General features: G+C 58.9%; 1 protein-coding gene across 2 annotated transcripts; it reads right to left on the bottom strand.

The window, feature by feature from the left end:
- Nucleotides 1-1678: 1678 nt before the first annotated feature.
- Nucleotides 1679-11826, bottom strand: ELMO3 (engulfment and cell motility 3). Of its 2 annotated transcripts, XM_040571379.1 has the most exons (20): nucleotides 11666-11826; nucleotides 11536-11576; nucleotides 11289-11361; nucleotides 11159-11209; nucleotides 10515-10684; nucleotides 9547-9646; nucleotides 9292-9443; nucleotides 8387-8465; nucleotides 7696-7746; nucleotides 7342-7464; nucleotides 7027-7158; nucleotides 6608-6712; nucleotides 5941-6049; nucleotides 5574-5710; nucleotides 5298-5461; nucleotides 5047-5159; nucleotides 4735-4839; nucleotides 4265-4347; nucleotides 3826-3906; nucleotides 1679-3030 (listed from the first exon to the last, which is right to left on the bottom strand). In XM_040571379.1, exons 1-20 carry the CDS (start codon nucleotides 11741-11743, stop codon nucleotides 2818-2820), a joined length of 2160 nt encoding a protein of 719 aa, XP_040427313.1. In that variant the 5' UTR covers nucleotides 11744-11826; the 3' UTR covers nucleotides 1679-2817. The 2 variants fall into 2 exon arrangements, with proteins under 2 accessions (XP_040427313.1, XP_040427314.1); XM_040571380.1 differs by lacking the exons at nucleotides 7027-7158; nucleotides 7342-7464; nucleotides 7696-7746; ... (6 more) ...; nucleotides 11536-11576; nucleotides 11666-11826 and having other exon boundaries at nucleotides 5574-5666; nucleotides 6608-6623.
- Between the last annotated feature and the right edge of the window lie 6 nt (nucleotides 11827-11832).

Raw genomic sequence — 11832 nt, 5'->3', positions numbered from 1 at the left:
GGGATTCCCCCCCAGGCCACCAGCAGGGTCAGGGAAGCGATTGATCCTCCTGCCACAGCTCAGGGATGGGTGGTGAGCATGTGCTTTGCCCTTCGTTATCTCCTTTCCTTGGCAGGAGGAGGTAGGGCCAAAGTTCAGGGGGAATTTTGGAAATATGGGCCTTCTGCCACCTGGCCCAACGCTGGAGGACATTCCCAAGGTCCTTCCTGACAGAAGGGGCCAGAAGGAGCCCCACACCTCTCTTCATGCCCTGCAGCACCTGTGGGAGCTTGGCCTGATGTCCTGCCACAGCCTGAGCAAGGTGTGGGCATGGTGCTGGCGGAGGGCAGCTGCTGTCCAGCAAGGATGAGGGGAGGCGACATCCTGGGAGGCTGCCAGTTCGTACTGCTCGAAGCCCTCAAAGCGAGCTGCCAAGTGCATGCAGAGGTGGTGGCCTGCATTGCAGCAGGGCAAAGCTGAGCACTGGCATGCAGTGACAGTCGTGGGGCTGGTTGGCAGTCCTGTTTGTCATCTGTCGCCCTCTGCCCAGGTTCTCCACTTCCCAAAGCTGAGGTGGCTGCCCCACAGCCTCATCTTGACCGATGAGGGAATCATAGAGGCAGATGCCTTTCTGCAGACTCCAGCACCTCAACATCTCTGCCTGTAACAAGCTCACGCACCAGTGGGCGTTATGGAAACTCCTCTTCTTGCTGGCAAGGTGGGGAACGGGTTGAGCCTGGTCGGGCTCCAAGGCCAGGACAGCTCTCGGAAGGCATTGCAAGCAGCTGAAGAGCTTGGAAGTCTTCATGCACAGAGGGGTCGGCATGATGGAAATAGAGCACTTCCAAGCCCAGATGCCCCTGCAGATGTGTGTACAGTCACAGTTTGCAAAGGAGGCAGAGATTTCCTTCATTCCATGACCCTTGGCGCAGGCAGCTGGGGAAGCACTCCTGTCTGGTGGTCTGCTGAGCAGGGTATGGCAGGCTCTGAGCTGTCTGCACACCAGGTGTCTCTGGTACCTGCTGGACAACTTGTTCTTGCTGTCTAGCACTGAATCCTGAACTACTCCAAATGAGTACATAAGCAACTCCCAGCTTGCCCAGCCAGGGCACACTGGGGATGCTGCTGCATAGCACAGCAAGAAAATGGCTTCTCACTGAGCCTGCTGCTCACAGCTGGAAGTTAAGTCGGGGTTCTAGTTGCTGCTGGGGACAGAGAGAGATCTGCTGTTCACAAGAGAGAGATTTTGGCTCTCGGTGTCGCCTAGGTGCTGGGTTGATAGCCCCAACACCCCTGTGGAGGCCAGGAATGTGGTCTGCAGATCAACCTGGGGCAACCTGCAGTGCTCCTAAGGCCATTTCCAGCCTAGGAAGGCTTAGCTGTAGCCCTATTGCCACCTTGCTCAGAGGTGACTCCACTCCTTGCCTGCTCTTCTACTCAGCAGTAGGGAACAAAATCTTCCTGCCAGCCATCCTACAGGGTTCTTAAAGCACTGTGCTGTGGATTCCTTGTTTTCTGCAATGTCTTCTACGCCTGGTGTCCCAGGAGCCACCCAACGCACTGTTCTTCAACAAGTGGTTTGCGTGGGTCCCTTCTGGTGTGTGTGGGCAGAAGGGCAGAGTGTGCTGTCCCTGTCACGTCCCCTTTTAGGCTCTTTTGCCTGCATTCCCCAAACCTTCAAAAAGGACACGGCCCTGAGTTCTCCACAAGTGTTTATTGTCCAAATCTGCAGGAGATGGGGGAGTCAGAGCCCTGGCCACCCCAGCAACGTGCAGTTACAGTGCTTAGACAGTCATAGGCTTACAGGCTACACCCTTGTTACTACAACACCCATTGGAGAAGCTGTAGGCACGAGGAGGTGCAGGGCACCGGGGTGGGAGGCGTTGGGGGCCATGGAGGAGGTAGCTCGTCGTATTGCAGTAGTGCAGCAACATGGCTGAAGTGTGCAAGTATCCACCGGGGTGGGGGAAGGCACCAGGGTTAGCACGAGCGGCTCAGTGCTGCCACGAAGGCGGACTGGGGTCAGGCACTGGGGCAGCGAGCCTGTGCCCGTCTGAAATTGTGCTGGGGAGAGGGGACTCGTACCCTAAACAGCCTCTAGGAGCATCCCACCGCCCTGTCCGGGACTGGGAGCGCTCGCAGCAAGGAGAGGGAGGGGAGCAGAAAAGAAATCTTTCAGTGCATAAGTGCCGGGCCTGTCCATCAGCAAACCTGACCCTGCTGTAGAGTGCTGGCGGCTCATCAAAACAAGCAGTGGGCCTTTTCTAACCCCTCTTTAACCCAGGAGGGAGCCTCTGCCCTGAGCAGCCGTGCAGGGGAAGGTCAGGCTGTGCAGACGTACCGTTGTAATGATGACCCCCCCAGCTGCTGCACCTTCACTCCTCCTGGTGCCCTTGCCCTCTCTGCCCAAATCTGACTGCAGCAAAGGGTGGGTGTGGGGGCAGCACCAGCACAGAGGGGTTCAGCTGTCTAGGAAGCACTTCATCTCGCCTGCCTGTGGCAGGGGAGCAGAGCAGACAGGTCCCTTCCCTCGAACAACAGTTTGCTCTGGGATGCTGGTGAGTTCTGGCTGGGCAAGTTACAGGTGTGGAAGAGGGGACAGGCTGCCCTGCTCGCTCACAGCCTCCAGCGCAGGAGGGGGACAGGCAGCGCACACCCAAGCCCTCGTCCAGCACCTGGGCTCGTCCCTTTGGGGCAGGAATGGGGGACAGAGCCTGGAGGAAGGGTTTTGCTGTTGGCAGGCGGCAAAATGATTCTAGCTCCAACCACCGCAGAGCTGAATGGGGCAGCCTGCAGAGAAAAGGGGGCAGGGAGATCGGGCACGGGGGATGCAGAAACTCACTGTTCTGCATGGCTGAAGTCATAGCAGAAGTTTAGGTTGCTGGGGGGCTTTGGGACAGGAGGAGGGGTGTCGGGGATGCTGATGTTCTCCAGGTCCAGGAGCCGCAGTTTCAGTTCCATCGACAGCAGGACATCGAGGTCTGTCTGCGTTCGCTCACTTGTCATCTCCTTGCCCAGGAGCACGTTCAGCCCATCCGTCCAGAGGCAAAACTGGGGAAGCAAAGGAGCTCAGGAGAACCTCTGGGCAGCTGGAAAACCCCTACCTCCACCAACCCGACCCGACGCAAGGACAGAGCAGCCCTGCCTGGAGCACCTCCTTCCCTGCCATGCTCTCGCCCTTCCTTCACGCGGGCTCAGGGCAGCTCGGGCCGTGAAGCCACCAGCAGCACCATCCTCTCCCTCCTCAGCCCAGCCGAGCTCCCTGCTGTGCTGGGGAGGCCACTACCTTCTGCCTGTGGTCGGGGCGGGACCAGCTGGCTTCTCAGCGTGTCCCTCAGCATTACGCTTGCCAGCCACCTACCCCCGCCCTGCCACAGCCCCTTGGAGCTCCCTGCCTGACCTTCCCAGCCAGACTGGGGCTTTGTTCATCCCCTTATCTCGCAGCCAGCTACAGAGCCGCAGTCCTCACATTCCTGCAGGACCACGGCCATGCACGCACAAAGATGTTACTGTCCCTTTGGTGTTAGCCCAGCAGGCTGGCTGGAGGCCAGGGAACCCCAGCTCCTCTGGGCTATGTAGGGAAGGGTGGAAGCAGGCACCTCCCCTCCCAGCATCACAAGTCACCCTTTAGTGTCCAATTCCAGGATCAAGCCAGCAACTGCCTGCCTGTCTAGCCTCAGCCCCTTCTCTCCTCTGTGCTGCCAAGAGCACCCAGCTCTGAGAACCAGAGCACTGAAAGCACTTTGCAGAGCGCCCCTCTCCCAAATCTGGGGGAGCAGAGACAGGCCCTCCCTCGCTTGGACTCCCTTGGCAAGAACGTGCTATCCTGTGGCCCCTGGAGCTCACCTCGTACCGCGTGGGGGCAATGAAGTTCAGGCAGTATTCCTCCACATCATACACGATAGAGAAGGCGAGTTCCAGGACATCCTATGGAGAAAGAGCAGGGGTTAGGTGGGTTCTCAGCTGGCTTCTTTCCAGCCTGGTGGGGTTCACAGCAGGAGCTGCCTCCCAGTCTCCTCTGCAGCCTGGAAGACCCAACAGGTCTCCAATCTCAAGCCACATCAAAAACCTGTCACGCACTAGCCCAGCTGATGTCCTCCAGAGGCCTCTAGCTCCTGAAGGAGGACAGGTAGTCCTGGGTTCTGGCCAGCTCCCCAGGCTGGCTGTGCCCCAGGACACATCTGGGGACACGCAGTAGGTGCAGAGTGACAGTGGCAGCGGAGCAGTTTGTGGTGCACAAGAGGAGGGAGGGGAGTGTGCGGCAATGTGGGGTGGAGGTGCTGACCTTGTTCTGCTTCCCAGAGCTCTTCTCCTTCGTGTGTGGACACTCCTTGCCAATAAGCAGCGCCTTCATGTCTGCCACGGGAACTTGGACAAGCAGAGGAGCTGTGAGTGCCTGCTCTCCTGCTTCCTCACCCACAGAACCACTGCCACGGGCAGGTGCCACAGGCAGGAGGAGGCATCCTGCCCCACACCACGAGGTGTCCCCAGTGCTCAGAGACCCACAGAGCCCAAGCAAGGAGTCTCACAGCAGTTGCCAACATGAGGGAGCTTGAGCTGCTTCACAGTGCCCTTTCGCAAGCCAGCCAGCCCCACTGATTTTCCCCAGCCCCAGAGCACCAGCAGGACCTGGGCTAGACGTGTGGCACTCGGGCAATTCCCACCTTAAAGCATCCCGAGCATGTAATAGGGGAGGTGGGGAGAGGGCTCCCCTCCTCACCACTCTCCTTCCCTCTCTTTCTCCTCATCACCTACTTTTCTCTGGCAGGCTCTCGATGGGGGGAGATTGCACCCCCTCCTCCACGTCCCCGTAGTGCAGCACCTTGTGGTTGGGTGACAGGCGGCAGTACCACAGCTTATCTGCAGCAGAAAGGCCGTAGGGAAACGCTCAGCCCCCAGCTGCCATCCCACTCCCCGGGGCGGATGGCGCTGCCCCCTCGGTTAGCACTTTGCTCAGTGCCGAGGTGGCCGCGGTTAATTGTGACCTCTCCTGTGGCAGGGAAGGGGGCACTTTGTACTCCTCTGTGCCCATCCCCTGCCCAGGAGCAGGCCGGGGCTGGCACTCACCCTGCCTGCGGCGGCTGCTGATCTTGCGGAAGAGGGTGCCCTCGCAGAGCCGCAGCAGGCGCTGCTGTCGGATCAGCTCCAGGAGCTCCGGCTTCAGCCTCTCGCGCAACTCCCTGGGGCAAGAGCCAGAAGAAGAGGAGCACGGACCCTTCAGCAGGCACTCGCTGACCCAGCACCCCTCGAAGGGCCCCCCCGGCCCCACCACATCACCTCCCACCACGGCTCCAGCTCCCTGCCCACAGCCCACTCACAGCACGGGCACCGCCAGCGTCTCCTCCTGGTGCAGCCGCTCTGTCTGCCGCAGCTTGAGGATCTCGCTGTAGTTCAGTGCATTCACTCTGGTCTTGAATAGCTCCAGGGAGGTGGGCTTGAGGGACAGGGTCCTGGTGATCTGCTCCCGCACCACCTGCAGCACCTGGGGGCACAGGACATCATCCCCAGTCTGGTGACGCTCCTCCAGAGCCCCTGAAATATGTGCACACCCTGCGGCCTCAGCTCTCGTTCAAGGCCCCAGCATCTCCCGTCACCTTATCGAAGTCCTCCTGGGTAGCGCGCATCTCCTTCCAGGTCTTGTTCACCAGCTGGATGCAGATGCAGAAGAGCTCTTCAAAGAAATGATCCTGCCCGAAGAACATAGGGTAAAAGGCCTGAGCCGTCTCCGAGCCTGTGGTGAGAAGGACAGATGATGCCAGACTCCCTAGTTTTTCCAGAGAATTTCAGCATCCAGGAGAACCTGGACATTTCCTAGCCCTACCTCCCCTTCCCTGCTGTCAGCCACGGCAGAGCCTGGGGGCCCCGCTGGACAGGCATGCACGCAGCCCCCTGCCACGTGTCCCCACTGCTGCTAGCTGGGAGGCAGCAGGGCAGGGAGAGGGACGGGCTGGGCACACATACACGGCTCTCCAATGTGCAGGATCTCGCAGAGGATCAGGGTGAGCTGGATGCTGCTTCGAGCGAACGGGCATTCGTGTTTGTCTTCACGGCTGCTGTTCTCGAGGACGAACTGAGGAGAGGGTTGTTGCCTCATGTTACACACGCCACGAAATCAGAGTGCTGTCCCCGCAGCAAGGCTCAAACTCCCCATGATCCTCCTGCACTTCCTAGTTGAGCTGTTCCCACCAGAGCTGAGCTGTTCCTAACAGCAGCAGTTCGCTCTCCCCAGGAGCCATCCTCCTTCCCCTGCCTCAGCTGAAGGCGGGAGTTGATCGCAGGCAAAGCAGGTCAGAGTGTGGCTAACACTCTGCATCCACTGACTGGTTTTTTCCCCAAATCACCCTCATCTGCTCAGGCTTGAACAAGGCCTGGAAACCCAGCTGTAAGCAAAACACTAACATCTGCAGGGACCCTTCAGCAAAGTACCACCAGCCTCAAATCGCTGCTCCTACCCACAGGACAACTCGGCTGCATTTGAAATTAAAACAGGGCAACAGTAGGACACCAGCTCAAAAGGGGTATCCTGGCACAGGTGTGGGCAAGGACCGGTCACTATGAAGAAAGAAAAAGAAGCTGGAGATCCACCAGCACCTCTCTGCTGGGGAATTCGCCAGGAGAGAGCACGCACCCGGCTGTAGGCGTTGGGGGTGTGCCTGGAGAAATACAGCATGTTGTCGAGGGCAAGGAGCCCCGGCGGGGCACGGCGGAGGTCCTCTGCTGGGTTGCTGTTGTTCTGGAAAGGCACAAAAGGATGCAACTTAGCAGCTGCTGCTTTCTTCTCCAAGCGGCAGAGTCGCCCTGATGCAGTCCAGGGGGTTGCCCTTCCAAACAAGGGCTGCAGGAAAAGCAAAGGGCAGTGATAACAGTCCCTGTGGGGGATGGCAGCTCCACAGCACTTGCTGTTTAGCAGCACAGAGGCAGCAGAAGGGAAGCACCGCACAGCAGGACCAAGAAGGACACCAGGCCCAAGGGAGAAGCTGAAGGTCCTGCTGAAGCTGGGCAGTGGAACTGGCACGTGGCTGGGGAGGGGACAGAGGGCGGACGCACCATGAAGCCCAGCTTGCGGAACTCCTTGGCACACAGGGATCGCCGGCGCTCGGTGCTGAAGTTGCTGGTGGGCGCCTCACTCTCCGACTCGAAGGCAGCTTGGCGCAGCGACTGGAGGAGCTCCCGCTGTTCCTGGAGGGACAGCAGAGGGGGAGGATGCCCGTGGGAACCGTGCAAGCAGGTTCTCCTGGGTTTAAAACCAACAACGAAAGCAAATGTGCTGGGAAAGGAACACACCCCAAAGGCAAACCTTCACCCGCCTCTACTTCCGCAGGAGGAAGCAGGGTCAGACTGGCAAGGAGAGTGCTCCCCGACCTGTGAGTAGGGATCCATGGGGGTCCTCATGCGGCGGTCATGCAGGTTGAGGCTGACAGACTGCAGCACATACAGGTAGTGGGCCATCTCGTCCCCCAGCGGCTCTGAGCTGTGGATGATGTTCTACAGGAGACTGCGAGTGAGCAGGGTCCCCCAGGGTGCTGCTCCCAGTCCCTCCAGACAGAGAGACCAAGAGCCAAAGCCCGGCAGGCTCAGCTGCCTGAAGGGGCTTTAGGAAGCGGGCAGCTCCCCGCAGGGCTGAGTGCTGCATGGGGCACACACAAGGGTGCAGAGGCTGGGGGTAAGGACAGGAAGAAGCACAGAGCAGACCCTTGTGTGAGCACTGCTCCTCACCTTGTGGATGAACTGCCTGATGTTCTTCTCCCTCAGGTACTCCATCATATCCTAGGAGGGAGAGGCTGTGAGACATCCCCCAGCTCACCACACTACTCTTTCCCAGAAAAAATGGTGTTCCCTTTATAGGCTCTCATTCCTGCTATGCCTGTTCTTGGGCCACAGGCAAGGGAAGAGGCAGTCTCAGGAGTGACACCGGTGAGCGGGAAACCTGCCCTCAGCTTCCTTCCACTGCCCCGGTAGGCAGGACTAGTCCCCCCATGGAGCTCTAACAGAGCCTGCCTTGTGAGACCGCCAAGTTATGTCAGTCAAGGAGAAGAGGCAGAGCAAGGACACCAAATGTAAACACCTCTGGGTACCTCCTCACAGCATCCCAGAGAAGGCAAACGCTACAGCAGAGGACCCAGCTGCCCAAGCCTCCCGTCACAGGGGAGGGAATGCCTGTCCTGTGTCACCGCCTCCCAGCTGCACCAGACTCTGGTCTGGGCCACCACAGTCCCCGTGACAACACCGGCCCTGGTGCTGTTCCTGTCATCTGACATCTCACATCCCTCAGCATCACTCCACGGGGTGTGAAAAAGCAGAGGGCTCTTGGCAGAGGGCCCCAGTGACGGTGCGCCGTTGTGCTCGGGTCCCCAGTGCCCCCCACCCCGCGGCCACCCGGCCCTGCCCACCGCTCGCAGCCCCTTACCCGCCGCTCAGCGTCGGTCGCGGCCAGCAGCAGCGCAATCAGCAGGGCCATCGCCTTCAGCTGCAGCTGGGCGTTTGTCCTGAGGAAGGAGGGTGAGGACAAGGATGAGAAGAGTTGCTAGCTGCGGTGACTAGCACAGCCCTCTGCCCCCTTCTCTGCTGCACCCCAGTGTGCGGGACCCAGAGAAACCAGAGCCATGAGTGAGCAGCTGCTGACAGTGGGGCCAGGGGCGAGATGTTCCCCACAGCACCCACACATGGAACTGACACTGCTCTGGGCACATCCGTGGGCGCAGCTTCCCAGGAAGTTCTGGGAGCACTGACCAAGGAGAGCCTACACATGAAGGAGAAGCTGCAAGTGTCTGCAGTGTATGGGCCCCTGGGAGAAGGGAGGGGACAACATTTTGGAGCCACAGGAACAGCTAGAGTGGAAACCCAGGGCAAGCAGCAAGCCTGGGAGTCCAGCAGGAGTCCTGGACACAAGCCTTCCTGTTTTCTAGAATGAAAAGCTCAAAACTGAAGACATGCAGAGGTACAAGGAAGAGGGAACACAGAACCTGCCTCAGCTGTACTACTACTGTTTATAAATACACTGGGGAGAGGGAAGGAAGAGCCAATGCCAGAAGAAAGGCAGTTCAGCTAAAGAACAAAAAGATTTGAACAAAGCAGGCAATGAACGAGTCCATGAATGAATCCAACCTGGACATGGGAGGGTTTCCAGAACAGTCCAAGCCTCCTGCAGCACTGGGGCAACAAGGACAGAGGCTGACCACCCACAGAATGTTTATAAAGGGACAATACAACATAGTGCTAAGGATAATCAGCAAGACCCCGAAAAATCCCCTCTGGTGCCACGTTCCCACTGGCTTTCAGATGCAGGAGAACAGTGCTCTGGCAACCACTTACACCTGCAGGTGGGTGAGAAGACGATCCACCGTCACTTCTTTTTTGACTAGGTCAAAGAGGAGGCGACTGCTAGGTACCATGTTCTCCAGGATTGACAAGGAGAGCTGCTGCACAGAGGCGTCCATTGCATTCATATTGACGTAACTCACTACCTACAATACACAAAAACATCAAAGGCAAGTTGAGCCTAGGCAACAAGGGCAACGAGGCATCCCAAAGGCACAGGCTATGGAGTCTGCAGAACAAGCTGCTTACCTTTTTGATGAAGGCTGCACTAAGAGTCTCCCAGGAAACGAAATCATGCTCCATCAGCTCCATGAAGGCCTTCAGGGTGTGAGCCAGTATCTCCCCCGTACTGCAGGAACAGAAAAGCAAACTCAGTGAGGATGGGTCCAGATACCCCCCCAGTCACCAGGGTAAGGTGGGAGTTGCACATTGGTGGGCACATCAGAAACAACTAGAAAAGCAGGCAAGTGAGCATGAGAATGAAAAGAACAACAGAAAGGGAGAATGTTGGGTAGGAAATGAGACTCTCGCTTAGTCATCCCAGGAAGTCAAGGCAGGGGAAGTTCTACAGTTTCTGGAAAGCTGCATTACCCTGGTACAACAATCGTGCACACAAGTCCTTGGGAAACCCAAACCACGCCAAATCCCACCCCCTACTTCCAAGAAACATGCACTTTGTTGTGTGATTTTAGGTTCCACTTCCAGATGAGATGCACTATCACATTGTGAGAGGACCGAGTCAGGTACACACTAGTTTGGCAGTCAGGTTTTTCTCAAGCTGCCCGCAGACCTCTTTCAGCCAAAAACCTCAGGGTAGAGGGATTATTGGGGGTGGCAGATGGGGCAGCAGAAACCAGCAGCAGCAGGAGGTCTTCTGGTAGTAAAACTGGCAGTGCTGCAGATCATGAAGCCAGAGAAGGGATGGGAAGTTCAAGTCTGAGCACATTCACACGGGGTCAGGCCCGCAGGCAGGGGACCTCCGCCTGGCTCCCAGAGCACAGTGAGAAAGCCACGTACCTGCAGGGAACAAACCTGCAGAGCCAGGCACGCTGCTGCCAGTGCTGCCCTCTGTGCTGCAGCACAGGGCCTTTGGAGAGAGCAGCCAAAAGGAGCAAGAAGCCAGGAACATGAATGAAGCCCAGCTTGGAGCTCGTACAGTATTAGCAAGGGAGAAGACAAGTCAAGAACTGCAAGGAAATTCCCCTCCTGATACTCACTCGTTCCCTTCCTCCACAATACAGAAGATTAGTTTCAAGCCATTCCTGTTGATGAACTCCTGAGCAAAGGTAACATCCTGGGAGAGGCTTGCAAGCTTCTTCAATGAGTCAGTCTTCACATCCACATTGTTGCTCCGGATCCCGTTGTACAACCTCTCTGCTTCTTGGTCCTACCAGGAAGGAAAGAATCAAGCCACAGGGGCTCGTCGAAAGACAGCAAGAAACTCGGAGGCAGAGGCTGGAGGAACTTAAGTGTAAGTTTTGGAAGGAGGCTCAGGCTAGAGCAGCCCCAGCAAGGAGAAGACTGAGACAGAGCAATCAGAGCAGAAACCAGCAGGAGCTGAGGAAGTCAGGCCGGCACGACACTAAGAACACTTGATGAATCTGCCCGTGCATCCAAAGCGCTTCTCAAGACTATTTGGTTCTCTTCACGCTCCCCCACGCTCTACTGAGGGAGAATGAAGGTTGAGACAGGTCTCCCCACGTTATTTCTGCTGGGTCTGAGGCACCGGGAGGAGCTGTCATTAGCCAGAAGTCGCCGAGGGAGGCAGCGGCAGGGGGCTCGGAGGGCCGCATCGCCCCGCAGCAGGGAGCAGCGGGCCGACCCCAGCGCCCGCTTTCGGAGAAGGAGACAGGGGATGTACCGGAGAGGTGGTCAGCCGCAGGATGCTCCCGTTCTTAATCTCCCCGCGGTTCTGCGAGGAGAAAGGGAAGCGGTGAGGGGGCGTGTGGGGCCACCGGGGCCGGTGACCGGGCGGGCAGGTGGTCGCTCACCGACTCGGTGATGTACGTCTGGCGCCCGTCGGCGTACTGCAGGGCGTAGCGCTCCGCGTTGGGCAGGCTCCACCTGCGAGGACACGCAGCCAGGCATGGAGCCAGGCCGGTCCCGGCCACCACCGCCCGGCGTAACAGCCGTGCCCTCGCGGTCACGACCCGGCGGGACGCCGTAGGCCGGTCACCGCCCGTCACGACCCGGTGGGCCGCCACGGGCCGGTGTCGGTCCCCACGTCGCGATACTCACGCGTCGCAGACGTCCTTGAGCACGGAGGCCAGGGGCTTGGTCTGCGGGCGAGGGAAGGGGAGAAGAGGGCGGCGGTGAGAGGGCAGCAGCGGGGCCGGGGGGCGGCTGCAGAGGGGGGTGCGGGCGGTACCTGCTGGAGCTCGATGAGCTGCGGGATGGCGCCCACCATCTGGATGGCGATCTTCACCACGTCCTTGGGCGGCGGCATGGCTCCCGCAGCCGCCCCGGCACGGCACGGCCCGCCCCGGCTCCCCGCCGCAGTTCCGGGTCGCCGCCGCCTCCCCGCCCCTGGGAGGG

This window comes from Cygnus olor, chromosome 12 (genome assembly GCF_009769625.2).
Source record: "Cygnus olor isolate bCygOlo1 chromosome 12, bCygOlo1.pri.v2, whole genome shotgun sequence".
Taxonomy (NCBI): domain Eukaryota; kingdom Metazoa; phylum Chordata; class Aves; order Anseriformes; family Anatidae; genus Cygnus; species Cygnus olor.
Note: the sequence above shows the minus strand (reverse complement) of the source record. Positions and strands in the feature narration are given on the sequence as shown.